The following is a 22,815-nucleotide window of genomic DNA, read 5'->3' on the forward strand; positions in this document are numbered from 1 at the left end:
GATGATAACTCAAGAACGCATACGCCTAGGATAATGAAACTTCATGGGTAGATTGATCATGACTTGCAGATGACCCCTATTGATTTTGAGGTCACAAGGTCAAAGGTCAAGGTCACGGTGACCCGAAATAGTAAAATGATTTTCAGATGATAATTCAAGAACGCTTTTGCCTAGGATCATGACACTTCATAGGTACATTGATCGTGACCCGCAGATGACCCCAATTTATTTTCAGGTCACTAGGTCAAAGGTCAAGGTCACAGTGACAAAAATCGTATTCACACAATGGCTGCCACTACAACGGACAGCCCATATGGGGGGCATGCATGTTTTACAAACAGCCCTTGTATTAACATGACTGCCATTTTTTGCCCTCTGCCAATCTTTCCCCCATTCCCTACTTAAGAGTTTATTGCGAAATGACTCTCGGCCATTTTTTCTCCCCTTGGCCAATTTTTCCCCCCTACTTAAAGAATAAATTGCAACATGACTCTTGGCCATTTTTTTCCCCTCGGCCAATTTTTCATCCCCTATACTTAAGAATTATTTTAACATGACTCTGGGCCATTTTTTCTCTCCTGCCAATTCCCCCCCCCCCCCCCCCCACACTTAAGAATTTATTTTAACATGACTCTCGGACATTTTTTCTCCCCTCGGCCAATCTTTCCCTCCTCCCTTCTTAAGAATTTATTGCAAAATGACTCTTGGCCATTTTTTCTCCCCTTGGCCAATGTTTTCCCCTACTTAAAGAATTAATTGCAACATGACTCTTGGCCAATTATTCTCCCCTCTGCCATTTTTCTCCCCTTGAGCAATTCAGCCCCTCCGTACAAATGTGCTTGATAGAATAATACAAGTATCAAGTTAATAAAAGGGCAAATGTCAAATCGGGTTAAAATATCTTAAGTACTTTTAAAGATATGCTCCGATCAAAGGGGTGGCGGTCTTGACAGACAGACAGAGTAGTTATCCCTATATGTTGCAAAATAAATGTAAAAGATAAGTAAAATAAAAGATAAGAGTGTGAAGGCAGTTTAAGCAGCTATCAATTAAATTCTGTTGTAAAAATTACTTTTTCAAGGTAGGGGAAAAAACTGGCCAGGGGTAAAATGGCCGAACATTAAAGAATAAATGTAAAATAGAAGTAAAATAAAAGATAAGGGGTGGGGGCAGTTTTAGCAACTCTCAATCAAATTCTGTTGTTAAAACTACTTTTACAAGGTAGTGGGGAAAAACTTGCAAGGGGGGACAAATTGGCCCAAAAGTGAAGAATAAATGTTAAAGATAAGTAAAATAAAAGATAAGGGGGTGAAGGCAGTTTTAGCAACTCTCAATCAAGGTCTGTTGTTAAAACTATTTTTACATGGTATGGGGGAAAAACTGGACGAAAAGTGAAGAATAAATGAAAAACAGAAGTAATATAAAAGATAAGGGGATAGAGGTAGTTTTAGCAACTCTCTTTCAAATTCTGTTGTTAAAACTACTTTCACATGGTAGGGGGGGAAACTGGCCAGTTGAAAAAACTGGCCAAAAGATGAATAATAAATGTAAAAGATATATTAAAATAAAAGATAAGGGGGTGGAGGCATTTTAAGCAACTCTCAATCAAATTCTGTTGTTAAAACTACTTTCACATGTTAGGGGGGAAAAACTGGCCAGGGAGGAAAAACTGGCCGAAAAATGAAGAATTAATGTAAAAGATAAGTAAAACAAGACTATTGCCAAGAAGTATATGTCCCCTACCGGCTCCACAATTGTCAGAATTTTTATATATATTTTTTTTTTAATGTTGCCATAGCAACCAGAATTTTTGACGTAGGAACAAAATGAAATGACGTGCATAATGTCCATATTGCCATCTATCCATGTTTGAAGTTTTATGAAAAAATATTAGGAACTTTTAAAGTTATCGCAGGATCTAGAAAAGTGTGACAGACTCACAGATTGACGAAGTAACGGACACACAGAGCGCAAACCGTAAGTCCCCGCCGGTGAAACCGGTAGGGGACAATAAGGATAAGAGTGTGGAGGCAGTTTAAGCAACTCTCTATCAAATTCTATTGTTAAAACTACTTTCAAAAGGTAGGGGGGGGGGGGAACTGGCCAGGGGGGAAAAACTGTACACGGAAAGATGTACACGGAAAGATATATTAAATGAAAAATCAGGGGGGGGGGGAATTGGACTAGGGGGGGAGAATTTCCTTGGGGAAAAAGTGGCCAGGGGGGGAAAAAACGGCCTGTTACACCAGGTCAAAAACTAGGTCACGGGGTGTCTTAGTGCGTTTAAAACCTCACCATGTTGTCCGCTCTCTAATTTAAGTAGTTTTCATCCAATCCTCACCAAACTTGGTCACAAGTTTTGTCTAAATGATCTCTAGGACAAGTTTAAACATGGGCCATTCCGGGCCTAAAACTAGGTCACGGGGTCACTTAGTGCGTTTTTTAACATTCAGTATGGTGTCCGCTCTCTAATTCAAGTAGTTTTCATCCGATCTTCACTAAACTTGGTCAGAAGTTGTATCTAGATGATCTTAAGGCCAAGTTCGGACATGGGCCTTGCCGGGTCAAAAACTAGGTCACAGGGTCACTTAGTGCGTTTTATAACATTCAGCATGGTGTCCTCTCTCTTATTCAAGTAGTTTTCATCCGATCTTCACCAAACTTGGTCAGAAGTTTTATCTAGATGATCTGAAGGCCAAGCTCGAACATGGGCCATGCCAGATCAAAAACTAGGTCACAGAGTCACTTAGAACATTTTACACATTGCGCATGGTGTCCGCTCTCTATTTCAAGTAGTTTAAATCCGATCTTCACCACACTTGGTCAGAAGTTGTAACTAGATGATGTGTAGGTCAAGTTCGAACATGGGCCATGCCGGGTCAAAAACTAGGTCACGGGGTCACTTAGTGTGTTTTAAACCTCACCATGTTGTCCGCTTTCTAATTCAAGTAGTTTTTATCCAAACTTTACCAATATTGGTCAGAAGTTGTATCTTGATAATGTCTAGGGCAAGTTTGAATATGGATCATGCTGGGTCAAAAACAAGGTCACGGGGTCACTTAGTGCGTTTGAAACATCACAATGTTGTCCGCTCTCTAATTCAAGTAGTTTTCATCCAATCTTCACCAAACTTGGTCAGAAGTTGTATCTAGATGATGTCTATCCCCCTCCCCCTACATAAGAATTTATTATGCCCCCCTTCGAAGAAGAGGGGGTATATTGCTTTGCTCATGTCGGTCTGTCGGTCGGTCTGTCGGTCGGTCCGTCCACCAGGTGGTTGTCAGACGATAACTCAAGAACGCTTGGGCCTAGGATCATGAAACTTCATAGGTACATTGATCATGACTCGCAGATGACCCCTATTGATTTTGAGGTCACTAGGTCAAAGGTGAAGGTCATGGTGACCAGAAATAGTAAAATGGTTTTTGAATGATAACTCAAGAACGCATACGCCTAGGATCATGAAACTTCATGGGTAGATTGATCATGACTTGCAGATGACCCCTATTGATTTTGAGGTCACTAGGTCAAAGGTCAAGGTCACAGTGACCCGAAATAGTAAAATGGTTTCCGGATGATAACTCAAGAACGCATACGCCTAGGATCATGAAACTTCATGGGTAGATTGATCATGACTCACAGATGACCCCTATTGATTTTCAGGTCACTAGGTCAAAGGTCAAGGTCACGGTGACCGGAAATAGTAAAATGGTTTTCGGATGATAACTCAAGAACGCATACGCCTAGGATAATGAAACTTCATGGGTAGATTGATCATGACTTGCAGATGACCCCTATTGATTTTGAGGTCACAAGGTCAAAGGTCAAGGTCACGGTGACCCGAAATAGTAAAATGATTTTCAGATGATAATTCAAGAACGCTTTTGCCTAGGATCATGACACTTCATAGGTACATTGATCGTGACCCGCAGATGACCCCAATTTATTTTCAGGTCACTAGGTCAAAGGTCAAGGTCACAGTGACAAAAATCGTATTCACACAATGGCTGCCACTACAACGGACAGCCCATATGGGGGGCATGCATGTTTTACAAACAGCCCTTGTTTTAACATGACTGCCATTTTTTGCCCTCTGCCAATCTTTCCCCCATTCCCTACTTAAGAGTTTATTGCGAAATGACTCTCGGCCATTTTTTCTCCCCTTGGCCAATTTTTCCCCCCTACTTAAAGAATAAATTGCAACATGACTCTTGGCCATTTTTTTCCCCTCGGCCAATTTTTCATCCCCTATACTTAAGAATTATTTTAACATGACTCTGGGCCATTTTTTCTCTCCTGCCAATTCCCCCCCCCCCCACACTTAAGAATTTATTTTAACATGACTCTCGGACATTTTTTCTCCCCTCGGCCAATCTTTCCCTCCTCCCTTCTTAAGAATTTATTGCAAAATGACTCTTGGCCATTTTTTCTCCCCTTGGCCAATGTTTTCCCCTACTTAAAGAATTAATTGCAACATGACTCTTGGCCAATTATTCTCCCCTCTGCCATTTTTCTCCCCTTGAGCAATTCAGCCCCTCCGTACAAATGTGCTTGATAGAATAATACAAGTATCAAGTTAATAAAAGGGCAAATGTCAAATCGGGTTAAAATATCTTTAGTACTTTTAAAGATATGCTCCGATCAAAGGGGTGGCGGTCTTGACAGACAGACAGAGTAGTTATCCCTATATGTTGCAAAATAAATGTAAAAGATAAGTAAAATAAAAGATAAGAGTGTGAAGGCAGTTTAAGCAGCTATCAATTAAATTCTGTTGTAAAAATTACTTTTTCAAGGTAGGGGAAAAAACTGGCCAGGGGTAAAATGGCCAAACATTAAAGAATAAATGTAAAATAGAAGTAAAATAAAAGATAAGGGGTGGGGGCAGTTTTAGCAACTCTCAATCAAATTCTGTTGTTAAAACTACTTTTACAAGGTAGTGGGGAAAAACTTGCAAGGGGGGACAAATTGGCCCAAAAGTGAAGAATAAATGTTAAAGATAAGTAAAATAAAAGATAAGGGGGTGAAGGCAGTTTTAGCAACTCTCAATCAAGGTCTGTTGTTAAAACTATTTTTACATGGTATGGGGGAAAAACTGGACGAAAAGTGAAGAATAAATGAAAAACAGAAGTAATATAAAAGATAAGGGGATAGAGGTAGTTTTAGCAACTCTCTTTCAAATTCTGTTGTTAAAACTACTTTCACATGGTAGGGGGGGAAACTGGCCAGTTGAAAAAACTGGCCAAAAGATGAATAATAAATGTAAAAGATATATTAAAATAAAAGATAAGGGGGTGGAGGCATTTTAAGCAACTCTCAATCAAATTCTGTTGTTAAAACTACTTTCACATGTTAGGGGGGAAAAACTGGCCAGGGAGGAAAAACTGGCCGAAAAATGAAGAATTAATGTAAAAGATAAGTAAAACAAGACTATTGCCAAGAAGTATATGTCCCCTACCGGCTCCACAATTGTCAGAATTTTTATATATATTTTTTTTTTAATGTTGCCATAGCAACCAGAATTTTTGACGTAGGAACAAAATGAAATGACGTGCATAATGTCCATATTGCCATCTATCCATGTTTGAAGTTTTATGAAAAAATATTAGGAACTTTTAAAGTTATCGCAGGATCTAGAAAAGTGTGACAGACTCACAGATTGACGAAGTAACGGACACACAGAGCGCAAACCGTAAGTCCCCGCCGGTGAAACCGGTAGGGGACAATAAGGATAAGAGTGTGGAGGCAGTTTAAGCAACTCTCTATCAAATTCTATTGTTAAAACTACTTTCAAAAGGTAGGGGGGGGGGGGAACTGGCCAGGGGGGAAAAACTGTACACGGAAAGATGTACACGGAAAGATATATTAAATGAAAAATCAGGGGGGGGGGAATTGGACTAGGGGGGGAGAATTTCCTTGGGGAAAAAGTGGCCAGGGGGGGAAAAAACGGCCTGTTACACCAGGTCAAAAACTAGGTCACGGGGTGTCTTAGTGCGTTTAAAACCTCACCATGTTGTCCGCTCTCTAATTTAAGTAGTTTTCATCCAATCCTCACCAAACTTGGTCACAAGTTTTGTCTAAATGATCTCTAGGACAAGTTTGAACATGGGCCATTCCGGGCCTAAAACTAGTTTTTTAACATTCAGTATGGTGTCCGCTCTCTAATTCAAGTAGTTTACATCCGATCTTCACCAAACTTGGTCAGAAGTTTTATGGAGATGATCTAAAGGCCAAGTTAGATCATGGGCCTTTCTGGGTCAAAAACTAGGTCAAGGGGTTACTTAGTGCGTTTTAAAAATTGAGCATGATGTCCGCTGTTTTTTGTGAAGAAGACATGCAAAATATTATGTGTCAATGTGGCATGTGGGGGTATTCGTCACGTCTGTGACAAAGCTCTGGTTTTTATTCTAACACGATTCTAATTTATTTGGTTAAAGCTTTTGGACGTGAACTATATTTTTCAATACTCCGCCCTTCTTAGTACAAAGTTCACTATTTAGTGACGTCATCGAATTGTACAAACATATGACATTTTTTCATTCATAAAAATTTGGCAAATGATGTCACTTTCATTGAGAAAAAAAATCGTAGAAACTTAATGACATCATGTTTATTTATGCTACTGAAAAGCTGACATGCTATAAATGTTTTTAACCAGGTTTTCGAAGGAAAAAACTGGTTATTAGATTGGCGAATGCGGGCGGGCTGGCTGGCTGGCTGGCTGGCGGGCTGGCTGGCTGGCGGGCTGGCGGAACAAGCTTGTCCGGGCCATAACTATGTCGTTCATTGTCAGATTTTAAAATTATTTGGCACATTTGTTCACCATCATTGGACGGTGTGTCGCGCGAAATAATTACGTCGATATCTCCAAGGTCAAGGTCACACTTTGAGTTCAAAGGTCAAAAATGGCCATAAATGAGCTTGTCCTGGCCATAACTATGTCATTCATTGTGAGATTTTAAAATCATTTGGCACATTTGTTCACCATCATGGTACGGTGTGTCGCACAAAAGAATTACATCAATATCTCCAATGTCAAGGTCGCCACGATTAAAAATAGATTTTTTTTTTTTAAACAAACTTTCAAAGGGGGTTAATTTTGTTTGTTCATTTCAAAAGTTCAGTTTGAGTTTTCTCCCTTTATCAGATTTTTTTTTCACAATGAAAACCTGGTTTTGTGACAGTTTTGTCCCTTGTCTTAATTACGTTTCCTAACAAATAACATTCTTTGTAGGCGTGGTTATGCCACTTATACCCAAATATATAATTTGTTGTTTCATTACATTTATATACATGCCACATTTATTACATTTCTTTTAGAGCGGGTTTTAGCACGTGCATTTTACTGCAATATTTTCTTTATATATTCAGAACTATTTTCAAAACATTAAGCTCCGCCCATAATTATTGCAGAATAACCCACACTTGATTTCCTTCTTTGTCTACAGAAAACAAGTCGCATGTAGTGTTAGAATTTAGGCAAACACATACTGGCAAATTTGACAGTTAACCCTTTGCATGCTGGGAAATTTGTCGTCTGCTAAAATGTTGTCTGCTGAATTTCAAAAATTAGCATTTTCTTCGATTTTTTTCAAAGAATACTATCAGAATAGCAAACAGTTTAGATCCTGATGAGACGCTACATTCTGTGGCATCTCATCTGGATCCAAACTGTTTGCAAAGGCCTTCGAAATTCGGTGTCAGCACTGAAAGAGTTAAAATGTGATACATCTGCTTTGACAATATCAACAAGTTTATGTATACATGCTTCATTTCAAATAAGGGATTCAGACGATTTAGTGGTATTTTTGGCTTAAATGAAGTCTCATCTCAACAATAAAGTTCATTTGCAAATTGTCGTCCCTGATTAGCCTGTGCAGATCTCACAGGCTTATCTGACACAACACAATGCACTTGCATTAAGTCTTGTTTTCCAATATCGCAGCTCTTATTTACGTTGGTGAGCACCAGCGTGTTACCCCTGTGTGTTTTGTCTTTTTCAGGACAGCAACTTTGCTAGTGTGTTTGTTACCCCTGTGTGTTTTGTTTATTTCAGGACAGCAACTTTGTGGTGGCCTGTCTCTTTGCCATGGGATACGGCATACTGTTCATTACCTTCAGTGCGGGTATTGTTATTGTAAGTGCAAACAAATCAGAATATGTCACTCTTAAACATATGAACAAAAAGGTCCTTCTAAGTTTGGTGGGAAGATGTTTTTAGCTCACCTGAGCACAACGTCAACATTTAGCCCTGTGAACACTCTAGAGGCCACATTTATTGTCCGATCTTCATGAAAGTTGGTCAGAACATTTGTCCCATCGATACCTCGACTGAGTTCGAAACTGGGTTATGCTGGGTCAAAAACTAGGTCACTAGGTAAAAAAAAAGAAAATCCTTGTGAACACTGAAGAAGTCACATTTGATGCCCAATCTTCATGTAACTTTGTCAAAATGTTTGTCTAAATGATATATTGGTTGAGTTCAAAAATGGTTCCGGTCCGTTGAAAAACATTGCCACCAGGGGGCGTGGCAGTATTCCTTATATGGCTTTAGAGAAACCTTGTGAACACTCTAGAAGTCACAATTTATGCCCAATCATCATGAAAGTTGGTCAAAACAATGGTTTCATTGATATCTCGGACGAGTTGGAAAATGGTCCAGATCGGTGAAAAAACTTGGCCGCCAGGGGGCGGGGCAGTTTTCTCTATATTTCCTTATATGGCTATAGTAAAACTTACTATAGTTAACACTCTAGAGGCCACATTTATTTTCCGATCTTCATGAAACTTGCTCAGAAGATTTGTCCCAATAATATCTTGGATGAGTTCAAAAATGGTAACCTCTGCTTGAAAAACATGGCTGCCAAGGGGCGGGGCATTTTTCTTTGAATGGCTATATATGGCTATAGTTAAATCTTTTTGACACTCTAGAGGCCCCATTTATTGTCCAATCTTCATGAAATTTGGTCAGAAGATTCATCCCAATAATATCTTGGACGAGTTCAAAAATGATGCCTGTTGGTTGAAAAACATGGCCACCAGGGGGCGGGTCATTTTTCCTTATATGGCTATAGTAAAACCCTGTTAACACTCTAGAGGTCACATTTATTTTCCGATCATCATGAAACTTGGTCAGAAGATTTGTCCCAATAATATCTTGGATGAGTTCGAAAATGGTTTTGGTTGCTTTAAAAACATGGCCACCAGGGGGCGGGGCATTTTTCCTTATATGGCTATAGTAAAACCTTGTTAACACTCTAGAGGCCACATTTATTGTCCAATCTTCATGAAATTTGTTCAGAAGATTGGTCTCAATGATATCTTGGACGAGTTTGAAAATAATTATGTTTGCTTGAAAAACATGGCTTCCAAGGGGTGGGGCATTTTTCCTTACATGGCTATATATGGCTATAGTAAAATCTTGTTAACACTCTACAAGCCATATTTACTGTCCGATCTTTATGAAACTTGGTCAGAAGATTCATCCCGATAATATCTTGGATGAGTTCAAAAATGATGCCGAATGGTTGAAAAACATGGCTGCCAGAGGGCGGGGCATTTTTCCTTGTATGGCTATAGTAAAACCTTGTTAACTATCTAGAGGCCACATTTATTTTCCGATCTTTATGAAACTTGGTGAGAAGATTTGTCCCAATAATATCTTGTTATCTCAGGTGAGCGACTTTGGGCCTTTCAGGCGCTCTTGTTTATTTTATATTTTGCTGTAAAATCTTTAAAGGTTTCATTCAGTTTATTTATTTTGTTTCCATAAAATCAAGGATTTATTTATACTTCTTCATAGCTACCTTATCTCACCACAAAGATTTGTATCATATACTGTAAATAAGCAGTCATAAGTCAATTTTTTTTTTAAATCGAAAAAAATTGTTTGAATTGATAGTTGTGACTAATAAGTAGGTTTTATTTTCATGCCATCAATTTTTAGTCAGAACTGTTATGGGCCGTGCTCTGTGAAAAAGGGGTTAGAAGCATGTGCATAAAGTGTCGTCCCAGATTAGCATGTGCAGTCGGCACAGGCTAATCAGGGACGACACTTTCCACTTTTATGATGTTTTTATACCCCCACAAACGAAGTTTAGGGAGGTATATAGGAGTGAACTTGTCTGTCTGTCGGTCGGTCTGTCTGTCGGTCAGTATTAAGTGTCCGCTCTCTAATTCAAGTAGTTTTCATCCGATCTTCACCAATGATGTCTAGGCCAAGTTCGAACATGGGCCTGGCCGGGTCAAAAACTAGGTCACGGGGTCACTTAGTGCGTTTTAAACATTCAGCATGTTGTCCGCTCTCTAATTCAAGTAGTTTTCATCCGATCTTCACCAAACTTGGTCAGAAGTTGTATCTAGATGATCTTAAGGCCAAGTTCGAACATGGGCCTTGCCGGGTCAAAAACTAGGTCACGGGGTCACTTAGTGCGTTTTTTAACATTCAGCATGGTGTCCTCTCTCTTATTCAAGTAGTTTTTATCTGATCTTCACCAAGATTAGTCAGAAGTTTTATCTAGATGATCTGAAGGCTAAGTTCGAACATGGGCCATGCCAGATCAAAAACTAGGTCAAGGGGTCACTTAGTACGTTTTACACATTGAGCATGGTGTCCGCTCTCTATTTCAAGTAATTTAAATCCGATCTACACCACACTTGGTCAGAAGTTGTAACTAGATTATGTGTAGGTCAAGTTCGAACATGGGTCATGCCGGGTCAAAAACAAGGTCACGGGGTCACTAAGTGCGTTTTAAACCTCACCATGTTGTCCGCTCTCTAATTCAAGTAGTTTTCATCCAATCTTCACCAAACTTGGTCAGAAGTTGTATCTAGATGATGTCTAGGTCAAGTTTATATGGGTCATGCCGGGTCATAAACTAGGTCACGGGTAATCTTAGTGCGTTTTAAACCTCACCATGTTGTCCGCTCTCTAATTCAGGTAATTTCATCCAATCCTCACCAAACTTGGTCACAAGTTTTATCTAAATGATCTCTAGGACAAGTTTGTACATGGGCCATTCCGGGCCTAAAACTTGGTCTCGGGTCAAGTTATGCGTTTTTTAACATTCAGCATGGTGTCCGCTCTCTGATTCAAGTAGTTTACATCCGATCTTCACCAAACTTGGTCAGAAGTTTTATGGAGATGATCTTAAGGCCAAGTTAGAACATGGGCCTTTCTGGGTCAAAAACTAGGTCAAGGGGTCACTTAGTGCGTTTTAAAAATTAAGCATGGTGTCCGCTGTTTTTTGTGAAGACGACATGCAAAATATTATGTGTCAATGTGGCATGTAGGGGTATTCGTCACCTCTGTGACAAAGCTCTAGTTTGTTTCAATAAAGTCTCTTCTTAGCAAAAATCCTTAATCTTGGTTTACTTTTTCCTGCTCAGAAGCAACTTGAAAATGACTCGATGCAACCAGCATAGAACCAGAACAGCCTGCGAGTCACTCCAAATCTGTTCCAGTTTTATACTGTTTGCTGCTATCAGTATCTTAGTTTAGTAAAGGAATCCTTTAAAACTTGAATCTATTAAGAAAGGTCTTTCATAAGTTTTTTTAAGGGACTACTAACAGGTAAAAATGTATATCTTTGTGGTAAAGGGTTAAAACTTGTATTCTTGTTACAGTATTTACGTCCGTGTGCGGGTGGCTCGGGTATTCCAGAAGTTTCGGGCTTCTTGAACGGAACTAACGTGAGGCACATCTTAAACATCAAGACCTTTTTTGTCAAGTTCTTCTCATGTGTGACAGCCGTCGGGTGTGGGTTTCCAGTGGGCCCAGAGGGGCCTATGATACATCTGGGGTATATATAGTCATATTAGCCTTGTGCTTTGAAAAACAGGGCAAAATGCTTGTGTGTAAAGTGTTGTCCCATGTGGCAAGATGAGCGTATGCTGACCGTACCGCCATAACTTTCCCTTTTATTGAAGGATTTTTAAATGACTTCTGTAAGGAGGCATGTTGCCTGTATATAAACACTCTTCTCCCTACCTCTAAGGTCAAGGTCTAACTTATAGTTGGCTATGAAGCAAAACTGTCGATACTGTTAATTTGTCATGAATCATTCAATTAAAAGTAATTTGCCACAAATGATCATATTAGGAGACTAAGAGTTGTGTTTATCACCTGTTTCATTACTTCAAAAGTCATGGTCAGACTTAGATGTTATAAACATATAGTTTTTGACATATATGGAGTTTTCATACAACATAGGAATGTGGGGGCATACCTCTATATGGATACATGTCTTGTTTTCATTTGTTACATGTATCATTTTTAGGGCGCTGGTTTGAGGGTGTGTGAGTCAGTGCCCCTCTTGTGTTGACTTGTTTTGTGTACCATTTTCAGGGCGCTGGTTGGAGGGGGTGTAAGTCAGTTCCGCTCGGAGACACTCGGTATCAAGCTGCCAATACTGGAGAAGTTCCGCACATCTGAGTCCAGGTTAGTCATGTTTCAGTCCAGGTAGGTCATGTCTGAGTCCTGATGGGTCATTTTTGAGTCCAGGTGAGTCATGTCTGATTCCTGGTGGGTCACGTTTGAGTCAAGGTGGGTCATGTCTGAGTCCAGGTGGGTCATGTCTGAGTCCAGGTGAGTCCTGTCTGAGTCCAGGAGGGTCATGTCTGAGTCCAGGTGAGTCCTGTTTGAGTCCTGTTTGAGTCCAGGTGGGTCATGTTTGAGTTCACGTGGGTCACGTTTGAGTCCAGGTGAGTCATGTCTGAGTTCTGGTGGGTCACGTTTGAGTCCAGGTGGGTCATGTCTGAGTTCAGGTGAGTCATGTCTGAGTCCAGGTGAGTCATGTCTGAGACCAGCTGGGTCATGTCTGAGTCCAGCTGGGTCATGTCTGAGTCCAGGTGGGTCATGTTTAAGTCCAGATGAGTCACATCTGAGTCCAGGTGGCTCATGTCTGAGTCCAGGTGGTTGATGTCTGAGTCCAGGTGGGTCATGTCTGAGTCCAGGTGGTTCATGTCTGAGTCCAGGTGGGTCATGTCTGAGTCCAAGTGAGTCATGTCTAAGTCCAGGAGGTCATGTCTGAGTCCAGGTGGGACACCTTTGAGTCCAGGTTAGTTCAAGTCCAGGTGGGTCACATCTGAGTCAAGGTGAGTCATGTCTGAGTCCAGGTGGGTCATGTCTGAGTCCAGGTGAGTCATGTCTGAGTCCAGGTGAGTCATGTCTGAGTCCAGGAGAGTCATGTCTGAATCCAGCTGGGTCATGTCTGAGTCCAGGTGAGTCATGTCTGAGTCCAGGTGGGTCATGTCTGAGTTCAGATGAGTCATGTCTGAGTCCAGGAGGGTCCTGTCTGAGTCCAGGTGAGTAACGTCTGAGTCCAGGTGGGTCATGTCTGTGTTCAGGTGAGTCATGTCTGAGTCCAGGTAAGTCATGTCTGAGTCTAGGTGGGTCATCAGGGTTCCCAGCCAACCTGGAAATCAAGGAAAACCTGGAAAAAGACTTTCACTTTTTGAAATCAGAGAAAAGTCAGGGAATTTTGTTTGGTTGGTCAGACTTTCCCAACTTGTGTCAAAAAGTCCATACAATTAAAACAGCAAATCGATTCCTCTATATGGCTATGGTGGCTTTGTAGTGTACATGTAGCTTAGTGTATGATGTTATTGTCTGACACTGCTAATTATTGCAGGTTTCTAAAACAAGAAATAGGTTGACATTATTATCCTGGGTTTTTTGTTTTCCATCAGGGAAAAATCAGGGAATTTTGTTCATACAAAAAGCTGGGAATCCTGGTCATGTCTGAGTCCAGGTGAGTCAAGTCTGAGTCCAGGTGGTCATGTCTGAGTCCAGGTGGGTCCTGTCTGAGTCCAGGTGAGTCATATCTGAGTCCAGGTGGATCATGCCTGAGTCATGTGTGAGTCCAGGTGAGTCACATCTGAGTCCAGGTGAGTTCGAGTCCAGGTGGATCATGTCTTAGTCCAGGTGAGTCATGTCTGAGTCCAGGTGAGTGACATCTGAGTTCAGGTGAGTTAGAGTCCAGGTGGGTCATGTCTGAGTCCAAATGAGTCATGTCTGATTCCAGGCGAGTCATGTCTGAGTCCAGGTGGGTCATCTTTGAATCCAGATGAGTCACATCTGAGTCCAGGAGGGTCCTGTCTGAGTCAAGGTGAGTCACGTCTGACTGAGTACAGGTGAGTCACATATGAGTCCAGGTGGGTCATGTCTGAGTCCAGGTGAGTCACGTCTGAGTCCAGGTGAGTCTTGTCTCAGGTGAGTCACATCTGAGTCCAGGTGAGTCACATATGAGTCCTGGTGGGTCATGTCTGAGTCCAGGTGAGTCCTGTCTGAGTCCAGGTGAGTCATATCTGAGTCCAGGTGAGTCACACATGAGTCCTGGTGGGTCATGTCTGAGTCCAGGTGAGTCATGTCTGAGTCCAGGTGAGTCACATATGAGTCCAGGTGAATCATGTCTGAGTCCAGGTGAGTCACGTCTGGGTCCAGGTGAGTCCTGTCTGAGTCCAGGTGAGTCACGTCTGAGTCGAGGTGGGTCACGTCTTAGTCCAGGTGAGTCCTGTGTAAGTCCAGGTGAGTCACGTCTGAGTCTAGGTGAGTCACATATGAGTCCTGGTGGGTCATGTCTGAGTCCAGGTGGGTCATGTCTGAGACTAGCTGGGTCATGTCTGAGTCCAGGTGGGTCATGTCTGAGACTAGCTGGGTCATGTCTGAGTCCAGGTGGGTCATGCCTGAGTCCAGGTGGGTCATGTCTGAGTCCAGGTGAGTCACATCTGAGTCCAGGTGAGTCACATCTGAGTCCAGGTGAGTTCGAGTCCAGGTGAGTCACGTCTTAGTCCAGGTGAGTCATGTCTGTGTCCAGGTGAGTCACGTCGGAGTCCAGGTGAGTTCAAGTCCAGGTGGGTCACGTCTGAGTCCAGGTGAGTCATGTCTATGTCCACGTGGGTCATGTCTGAGTCCAGGTGAGTCATGTCTGAGTCCAGCTTGGTCATGTCTGAGTCCAGGTGGGTCATGCCTGAGTCCAGGTGGGTCAGGTGAGTCACATCTGAGTCCAGGTGAGTAAAAATATTATCAGAATATGAGATTTTTTGTATATTTTGTATATTAAATATTGTGTTAATGTTTAATTTTGTTGATTAATATAAATATAAGCAGGACAGGGGAGGTAATACACTACATGGGAAACAAATGTAATAAGTTTAAATTTATTGTTACAGATTTGCCTCCCTTGTAATATATTTAAATTTTACCAAATGTAAGGCTAACTGCATTTGTGTAATGCATACTTCTACTACTACTACTACTACTACTACTATTACTACTACTACTACTACTACTACTACTACTTCTACTACTACTACTACTACTACTACTATTACTGCTAATACTGCTGCTGCTTCTGCTGCTGCTGCTACTACTACTACTTCTACTTCTACTACTACTACTACTACTACTACTACTACTACTACTACTACTACTACTACTACTACTGACTACTACTACTGCTACTACTTCTACTACTACTACTACTACTACTACTACTATACTACTACTACTACTACTACTACTACTACTACTTCTACTACTGCTCTACTACTACTACTACTACTACTACTACTACTACTACTACTACTACCTACTACTACTACTACTACTACTACTACTACTACTACTACTACTACTACTACTACTTCTACTACTACTACTACTACTACTACTACTACTACTACTACTACTACTACTACTACTACTATTTCTTCTGCTACCACCACCACCACCTACTACTCTACTACTACTACCACCACCACCACCACCACCACCACCACCACCACCACCACCACCACACCACCACCACCACCAGTGACAAAAAACGTATTCAGTGACAAAAAATGTATTCACACAATGGCTGCTACTACAACTTATAGCCCATATAGGGGGGCATGCATGTTTTACAAACAGCCCTTGTTCACAAATAACTTTGTCAAGCATGTATGGATTTTCAAATAACTTGCCATAAGAGATCAGAATGTTTAGACCAAATGTTGTATGCAAGAACAAGGTTACTAGGTCAAATGTCAAGGTGCAAAGGTCAAATTTGATATTTTTAAAAGCAGTACTCTATTGTTAGTGATCAGCATGGCAATCCAAGTGTAAAGAACCAGGTCTCTTGCTCCTAGGTCAAGGTCGCAATGCAAGCTCAAAGGTGAAATTGAGGTATTGCATACTTGACACTTTGTCTGGAGGATAACTTTGCTCAGAATGGATGAGTGTTCATATTGTTTGGCTGAAATGATCAGCATTATGAGACGGAGCGCAATATTCAAGAACCCAGTCCTTAGGTCCAAGGTCAAAATTCAAGGTCAAAAATGTTTTGACCAGCACAAAAAGAAATCCTTGGTCATAGTCTCAATTGTCCAATGTCAAATTCATTAAACTAATGCTCAGCACTCCATTTATTGAAACTTATAGGTTGATGGCATTTGTGGAGGTCATTTCGTTAGAAAGCGATTTAGCGATCACACTCATATGGGTGAAACCCTGTGATTTTTTTTTAGATGATGTAGACCATATGAGGCTGCAAATGAAAATAAAAGGTTCTGTAATTGCAGGCGTAACTTTATCTCGGCTGGTGCGGCTGCGGGGGTGGCGTCAGCGTTCGGTGCACCTGTTGGTGGGTTACTCTTCTCTATGGAGGAAGTGTCCTCGTTCTGGACCGTCACACTCTCCTGGCAGATCTTCTTTTGCTGTATCATCGCCTCATTCACAACCGACCTGTTCAATTCTGCATTCCGGGATTTTCGGTATACAGGCAGCTTTGGACAGTTCAAGACTAACAGATATATCCTATTTCAGGTACACTATACTAGTACTCACTGTATTTTCTAAATTATTGTGGTAAACATTACAAACACTTTAAAATTTTACTGGTTTTGTATGACAATTATCTGTTAATGAACCACTATTTAAAATATTTTAAATGTGTTTATGAATGGAAATATGAATTAAACAATAGATGGTGGGCAAGATTTAAATGTGCTTGAGAATATTGTTTTGATTAAGGATGAACAAAAATTACGCAGCTCCCTTAGAGAACAGACATTGAAGTGTTAACTATAAATCAAATGTTACCAGCAAACACTTACAGTGACATGCGAGTTTAATGGAATGTCTTGCTATGTCATTGTATTTTCTGAGTTTATTTTTATGTTCCCCACTATAGTAGTGGGGGACATATTGTTTTTGCCCTGTCTGTCTGTTGGTCCGTTGGTCTGTTGGTCTGTTTGCGCCAACTTTAACATTTTGCAATAACTTTTGCTACATTGAAGATAGCAACTTCATATTTGGCATGCATGTGTATCTCATGAAGCTGCACATTTTGAGTGGTGAAAGGTCAAGGTCAAGTCATCCTTCAAGGTCAGAGGTCAAATATATGTGGCCAAAATCGCTCATTTTATGAATACTTTTGCAATATTGAAGATAGCAACTTGATATTTGGCATGCATGTGTATCTCATGGAGCTGCACATTTTGAGTGGTGAAAGGTCAAGGTCATCCTTTAAGGTCAGAGGTCAAATATATGTGGCCCAAATCGCGTATTTTATAAATACTTTTGCAATATTGAAGATAGCAACTTGATATTTGGCATGGATGTGCATATTATGGAGCTGCACATTTTGAGTGGTGAAAGGTCAAGGTCATCCTTCAAGGTCAGAGGTCAAATATATGTGGCCGAAATTGCTTATTTTATTAATACTTTTGCAATATTGAAGATAGCAACTTGATATTTGGCATGCATGTGTATCTCATGGAGCTGCACATTTTGAGTGGTGAAAGGTCAAGGTCATCCTTCACAAGGTCAAGGTCATCCTACAAGGTCAAACGTCATATAGGGGGACATTGTGTTTCACAAACACATCTTGTTTAATCTATTATATATCTAGGGTTTTCTGAAGATGAGAACAAAGTTAATAACCATCTCATTCTGGTCAAGAAAACGAGTATATGAAATTAATTTCTTATATTTTTTAGCAAGTATGTCAGATTGCTGGGCACTGGAAAATTGACAACATTCCTCTGGGAAAACTCTTGTGTAAAAAAAGCAATATTTGCACATTTTCATAAAAAATAAGTAAATAAAATCGACAACAATAGAAGTCAGCAAAATTAATTGCTGTTCGCTATTTTAAAATGGCCAATGAGAATGCCTTGAAGCATGAAAAACAAATTAGAAAGGCATTTGATGTCATTCATCAAATTAACCTTGCCGATAAAGAACACACTTTCCATCTTGTGTGCTAATTTTCACGAAAATGTGTTTATCTGACCGATGGTTTGCACGTAATAGTGTGACTTTTAGAGGTTTTTGTCGGACAGAAAGACAGATGGTTTGCAATTTTAAGTGAGACTTTTAGAGGTTTTTGTCTGACAGAAAGAAAGAAGGTTTGTGATTTAAAGTGGGACTTTTAGAGGTTTTTGTCTGACAAAAAGACAGATGGTTTGCAAGAAACAGTGGGTTTTATAGAGGTTTTTGTCTGACAGGAAGACAGATGGTTTGCAAGTAACAGTGGGACTTTAAGAAGTTTTTGTCTGACAGAAAGACAGATGGTTTGCAATTTAAAGTGGGACTTTTAAAGGTTTTTGTCTGACAGAAAGAGAGATGGTTTGCAAGTAACAGTGGGACTTATAGAAGTTTTTGTTGGACATTTCCGACAGATGTCGCAATGTCTGCATGTATGTATTGATTTATAGCAATAAACTGTTTACATATTTGAATGTGTACACAAGAATAAAAATGATAATCTTTTTATCTGTTTGTAAAAGTTACTGAATGGAAATAATTTTGCATACAATGGCTAGAATGGACTTCAAGATGTTCGGTTGTAAAATCAGAAAGCTTCTATGTTTGTAAGAATCTGTTGTTAAGGTAACCATTTAACACATTAACAAGAAACTTCAAAGGAAAAATGTCAAGAAATTGGTGCGCTTATGTTGAGGTTTTGTATTATTATTATTATTATTATTAAACAGCTTTTACTTTGGTTTCCTTAGGTCATGTTAACTCTTATGCTCTTTCCTGATATATTTCCCCTAAATAGGCTCTCAAAACGTTTTTATAAATAGACTGCATTCCTTTGATGTTCCTAAATAAAATTAAGGCCCATTTATGTGAAATATATCATCAAAGAGCTAAGATTTTTGTGTGATTATTTACAATTATTCCTACTGGTTAAAAACTGAGAATAAACTTTTAACTTTTTTTGTTCAGATTGATGAGGGTGTTGATGTGAACATCTTCATGTTCATCCCGACCATATTGATAGGGGTGATAGGCGGGCTCCTTGGTGCAGGCTTCACCATTATCAACCTTAAGATCACCAAAGGTCGCAAAAACCTTCTTCACAAGATACGACAGGACTGGGGCCAGAAACTCGTCAAGCTCCTGGAGCCCGTAGTTATCATGGTATGGGTTCATAAGGGCAGCAATTTAGTTGGGAAACATAAATTGAACTGCATCGTGCAAAAATGGGTCTTATGTGATATTTTGCCAGCTTCAGACAAGCCTGAGCATCCTAGCAGTCCGGTCCACAAGCTACGCTATCAGCTATACAGTCATGCAAGGTTTTGTGGTCTCAAGCGGACTGGAATGCTCCTGACCCATATATAATTTTCTTCTTCAGTTGGATGTGTAAACACATCATTTCCTATGAACAATGCCTAAAAAAAATACAGTTGTTAAACTAAAAATAAAATTCTTTATTAGTCCCTAAAATCAAGTAATGAAAATAAAATTAAGTCATATAATAAATAATTATTTTCCCTAAAAGTACTACAGACAAGGTTCTCCATCCCTAACAAGTGAAATACAGTCGTAAGACTTATTATTCTCTGTTTCAGATCATTGTGACGATGTTTTCTATCTTGATGCCCAAGGCATTCTCATGTACACAGTTTACATGTATACAGGGTCCAACAGGGGATCCAACGTAAGTAATCAGGATACGTTAATACGTTTTTCCAGTTGTGTGTGAGTTTGCGGAAAAATTATTTTAATGAAAGCTATATTACCTGGTGTTACACATCTTAAAGAATTACAATGTTTTATTAGTTCTCTGTCACCTGTCACTAGGTTTTCACGACACTTTCTGCCTAAACTTGATATTTATGCCCCACGAAGGAGGGCATATAGTGATCGCACTGTCCGTCTCGTCTGTCTGTCTGTCCGTCACACTTTTGCGTTTAGGTTTCGAAAAATGCTCATAACTTCTATGTCGCTTCAGGTAGCAACTTGATATTTGCCATGCATGTTTATCTCATGGAGCTGCACATTTGAGTGGGGAAAGGTCAAGGTAATCCTTCAAGGTCAAATGTCAAAAAAAAAATAATCCAAGGGAAGTTATAAGCTGTAAAGGGAGATAATTATCTGTACATGCCAAATGATAAAAGATAAATAAATCAAAACGGGGCAGTAGGGGGCATTGTGTTTCTAACAAACACATCTCTTGCTGTTTATAAGAGACAATCTTTTACATGAACAGTTTAATGAAAGTGGAAAGTGTCATCCCTGATAAGCCTGTGAGGACAACAGGTTAATCTGTGATGACACTTAATGCACATGAATTAAGCCCAGTTTTCTCAGAATGAGGCTTGTATTGAGTCTCTAGGCTGCTGTTCATGGCTCTCTGGGGCCTAACAGGTACGGGTGCTTCAATGATACGCGCAACCAGCTGCACGTGGATGTGAATGTTGTGAAATATACCTGCACAGAAGGCAAGCCCTGGCAGGTGGACAACCACACGTTCAAAACCAACGCTTCTTACAATGAAGGTACTTTGTACAGTCAATTGTTTTACAACTGTTGTTATCATTAGTCAGTTTTAAGTACAATAATTTTTTGTTCCTTTTTTTGTGTCTAACCATCTTTGATCAAAGTGTTATGGACTTCACTGAAAATTTTGAGAGCCAATGTACAATCATCGGTTAATTTCACGAACTCTTTACTGAATTACAATTGCCTAAATGTGGAGTGTCATTATATTAGAAAATTGATATTGTACAATGAGTACGCACACTTTAAATGAGCAACAGCACTCGTAGGCAGTAAATACCTGCCAAATCATGTACACAAGGGTTGACGTAATTGCCATAAGCGTGTGGTTTTGTGGCAGTTTGTCGGCTTTGATATATCGGTAAGTACCACACTCATTGTCCCCTATGGTGAACCGCTCCACAATGAAATAATAATCAGTTACTCTCAAGACTGATGTTGGCAACCAGGTATAATCCTCTTGGATATTGTGCATTTTATGCATAATGTTGTCAAAACATTTACTTGACACATAAAGTCTTCTAACTGAGACCTACGTTTGTATAGGACCCTGGTTTTAACAAATTATCTCTGAATTAATTACATACAACTGTACATGTTTTGTTGAATTCTCAAATGAGCATAAATCGATTTGTTATCCGAAACACCCTTCTGAATTTTAATTTTAACATGACGTTAACAAATTCTTCCTTTAAATAACCAGTGCTCATGTATTTTCTGTTGTCCTTTGTCTTGATAAAAAGCGCTTGGAAATTATGCTTGGCATGTAGAATGTCACATCATCCACATGGAAGCGTGAGTGTATTGATTGTTGTATAAAAAAAGTGAAGTGCTCAGCCCTGGATATCATGAAAGGCATGGAAATCAGTAAATGTTAATTTTAAATGATACAGAAATGATATGTGAAAACATACATTGTTGTTTAGTTTATATTTAACAGCAGGTACCCTTGTATTTCACTGACCTAATGTAATGTTAAAATGGTAAAGGTAAAACAATTAAACATTAAAACTAAAATGTATAAAAATGGTATTTGGTATTTGTCCCCCTGTTTCCAAAAATATTTCTCCCCTTCTTTTGGATTTCTAAAATATACACTGAGTAACAATCTCTTAATTATTAGAATGTTGTTAATAACATGAAGATAATTTAAGATACAGTTACAAGTCACAAAAATACGTCTCCATTGTTGTAAGTGACAAGCATACTTACTGGTAGTTAACCACTTAAAGTGTGACTTCTACAACGTTGCGTATTAACGTGTTGTGACTTGTACAACATTATTAAATGCTTTGTGACTTGTTCAACATAATGAAATGCTTTGTGACTTGTTCAACATAATGAAATGCTTCATGACTTGTACAACATACCAGGTAGTTTAATGCTTTGTGACTTATACAACATTGTTTAGCTCTTTTTTACATGCACAACATGATGTAATGCTTCATGACTTATTCGATATTATTTAACGCTTTGTGACTTGTACAACATGTTTAACACTTTGTGACTTGTACATCACTTTTAAATTCTTTGTGACTTGAACGATATTGTTTAGTGCTCTGTGACATGATCAACATTGTTAAACACTTTTAGAATGGAACAACATTGTTAAATGCTTTGTGACTTGAACAACATTGTTTAATGCTTTGTGAATTTAAAAACATTGTTTAACACTTTGTGACTTGAACAAAATTGTTAAATGCTTTATGACTTGAACAACATTGTTAAAAATTTGTGACGTGAACAACATTGTTTAACACTTTGTGAAGTCTATTGAGACAAAGTGCTCTATTTCTGGTTCTCTGCAGTGGCGTCCCTGCTGTTCGGTACCTTGGAGGATGCAGTGACCTTCCTGTTCTCGCGCGACACTCATATCCAGTTCAACTACACCGCCCTGTTCTCGGTCCTTCCGTTCTACTTCTTCATGGTTCTGTGGGCGTGTACCACGGCAGTGTCCTGTGGGGCCCTTGTACCAATGCTGTGAGTACTCAACCACTGGCTTACTTCAAGTTTCCTGTAAGTTATCTTCATAAGAAAGA

General features: G+C 39.6%; 1 protein-coding gene across 6 annotated transcripts in view; it reads left to right on the forward strand.

Annotated features, from left to right (window-relative positions):
- Positions 1-22,815, forward strand: part of LOC127844576 (H(+)/Cl(-) exchange transporter 6-like) — a 74,630-nt gene that overhangs the window by 24,875 nt on the left and 26,940 nt on the right. For all 6 annotated transcript variants that reach the window (XM_052374939.1, XM_052374937.1, XM_052374938.1 and 3 more), the window contains exons 5-12: positions 8,054-8,134; positions 11,623-11,798; positions 12,344-12,436; positions 16,561-16,804; positions 19,217-19,411; positions 19,846-19,934; positions 20,645-20,775; positions 22,585-22,756. In XM_052374939.1, the coding sequence (XP_052230899.1) occupies positions 8,054-8,134; positions 11,623-11,798; positions 12,344-12,436; positions 16,561-16,804; positions 19,217-19,411; positions 19,846-19,934; positions 20,645-20,775; positions 22,585-22,756 (1,181 nt within the window). The remainder of the gene's footprint in view (positions 1-8,053; positions 8,135-11,622; positions 11,799-12,343; positions 12,437-16,560; positions 16,805-19,216; positions 19,412-19,845; positions 19,935-20,644; positions 20,776-22,584; positions 22,757-22,815) is intronic.

This window comes from Dreissena polymorpha, chromosome 9 (genome assembly GCF_020536995.1).
Source record: "Dreissena polymorpha isolate Duluth1 chromosome 9, UMN_Dpol_1.0, whole genome shotgun sequence".
Taxonomy (NCBI): Eukaryota; Metazoa; Mollusca; class Bivalvia; order Myida; family Dreissenidae; genus Dreissena; species Dreissena polymorpha.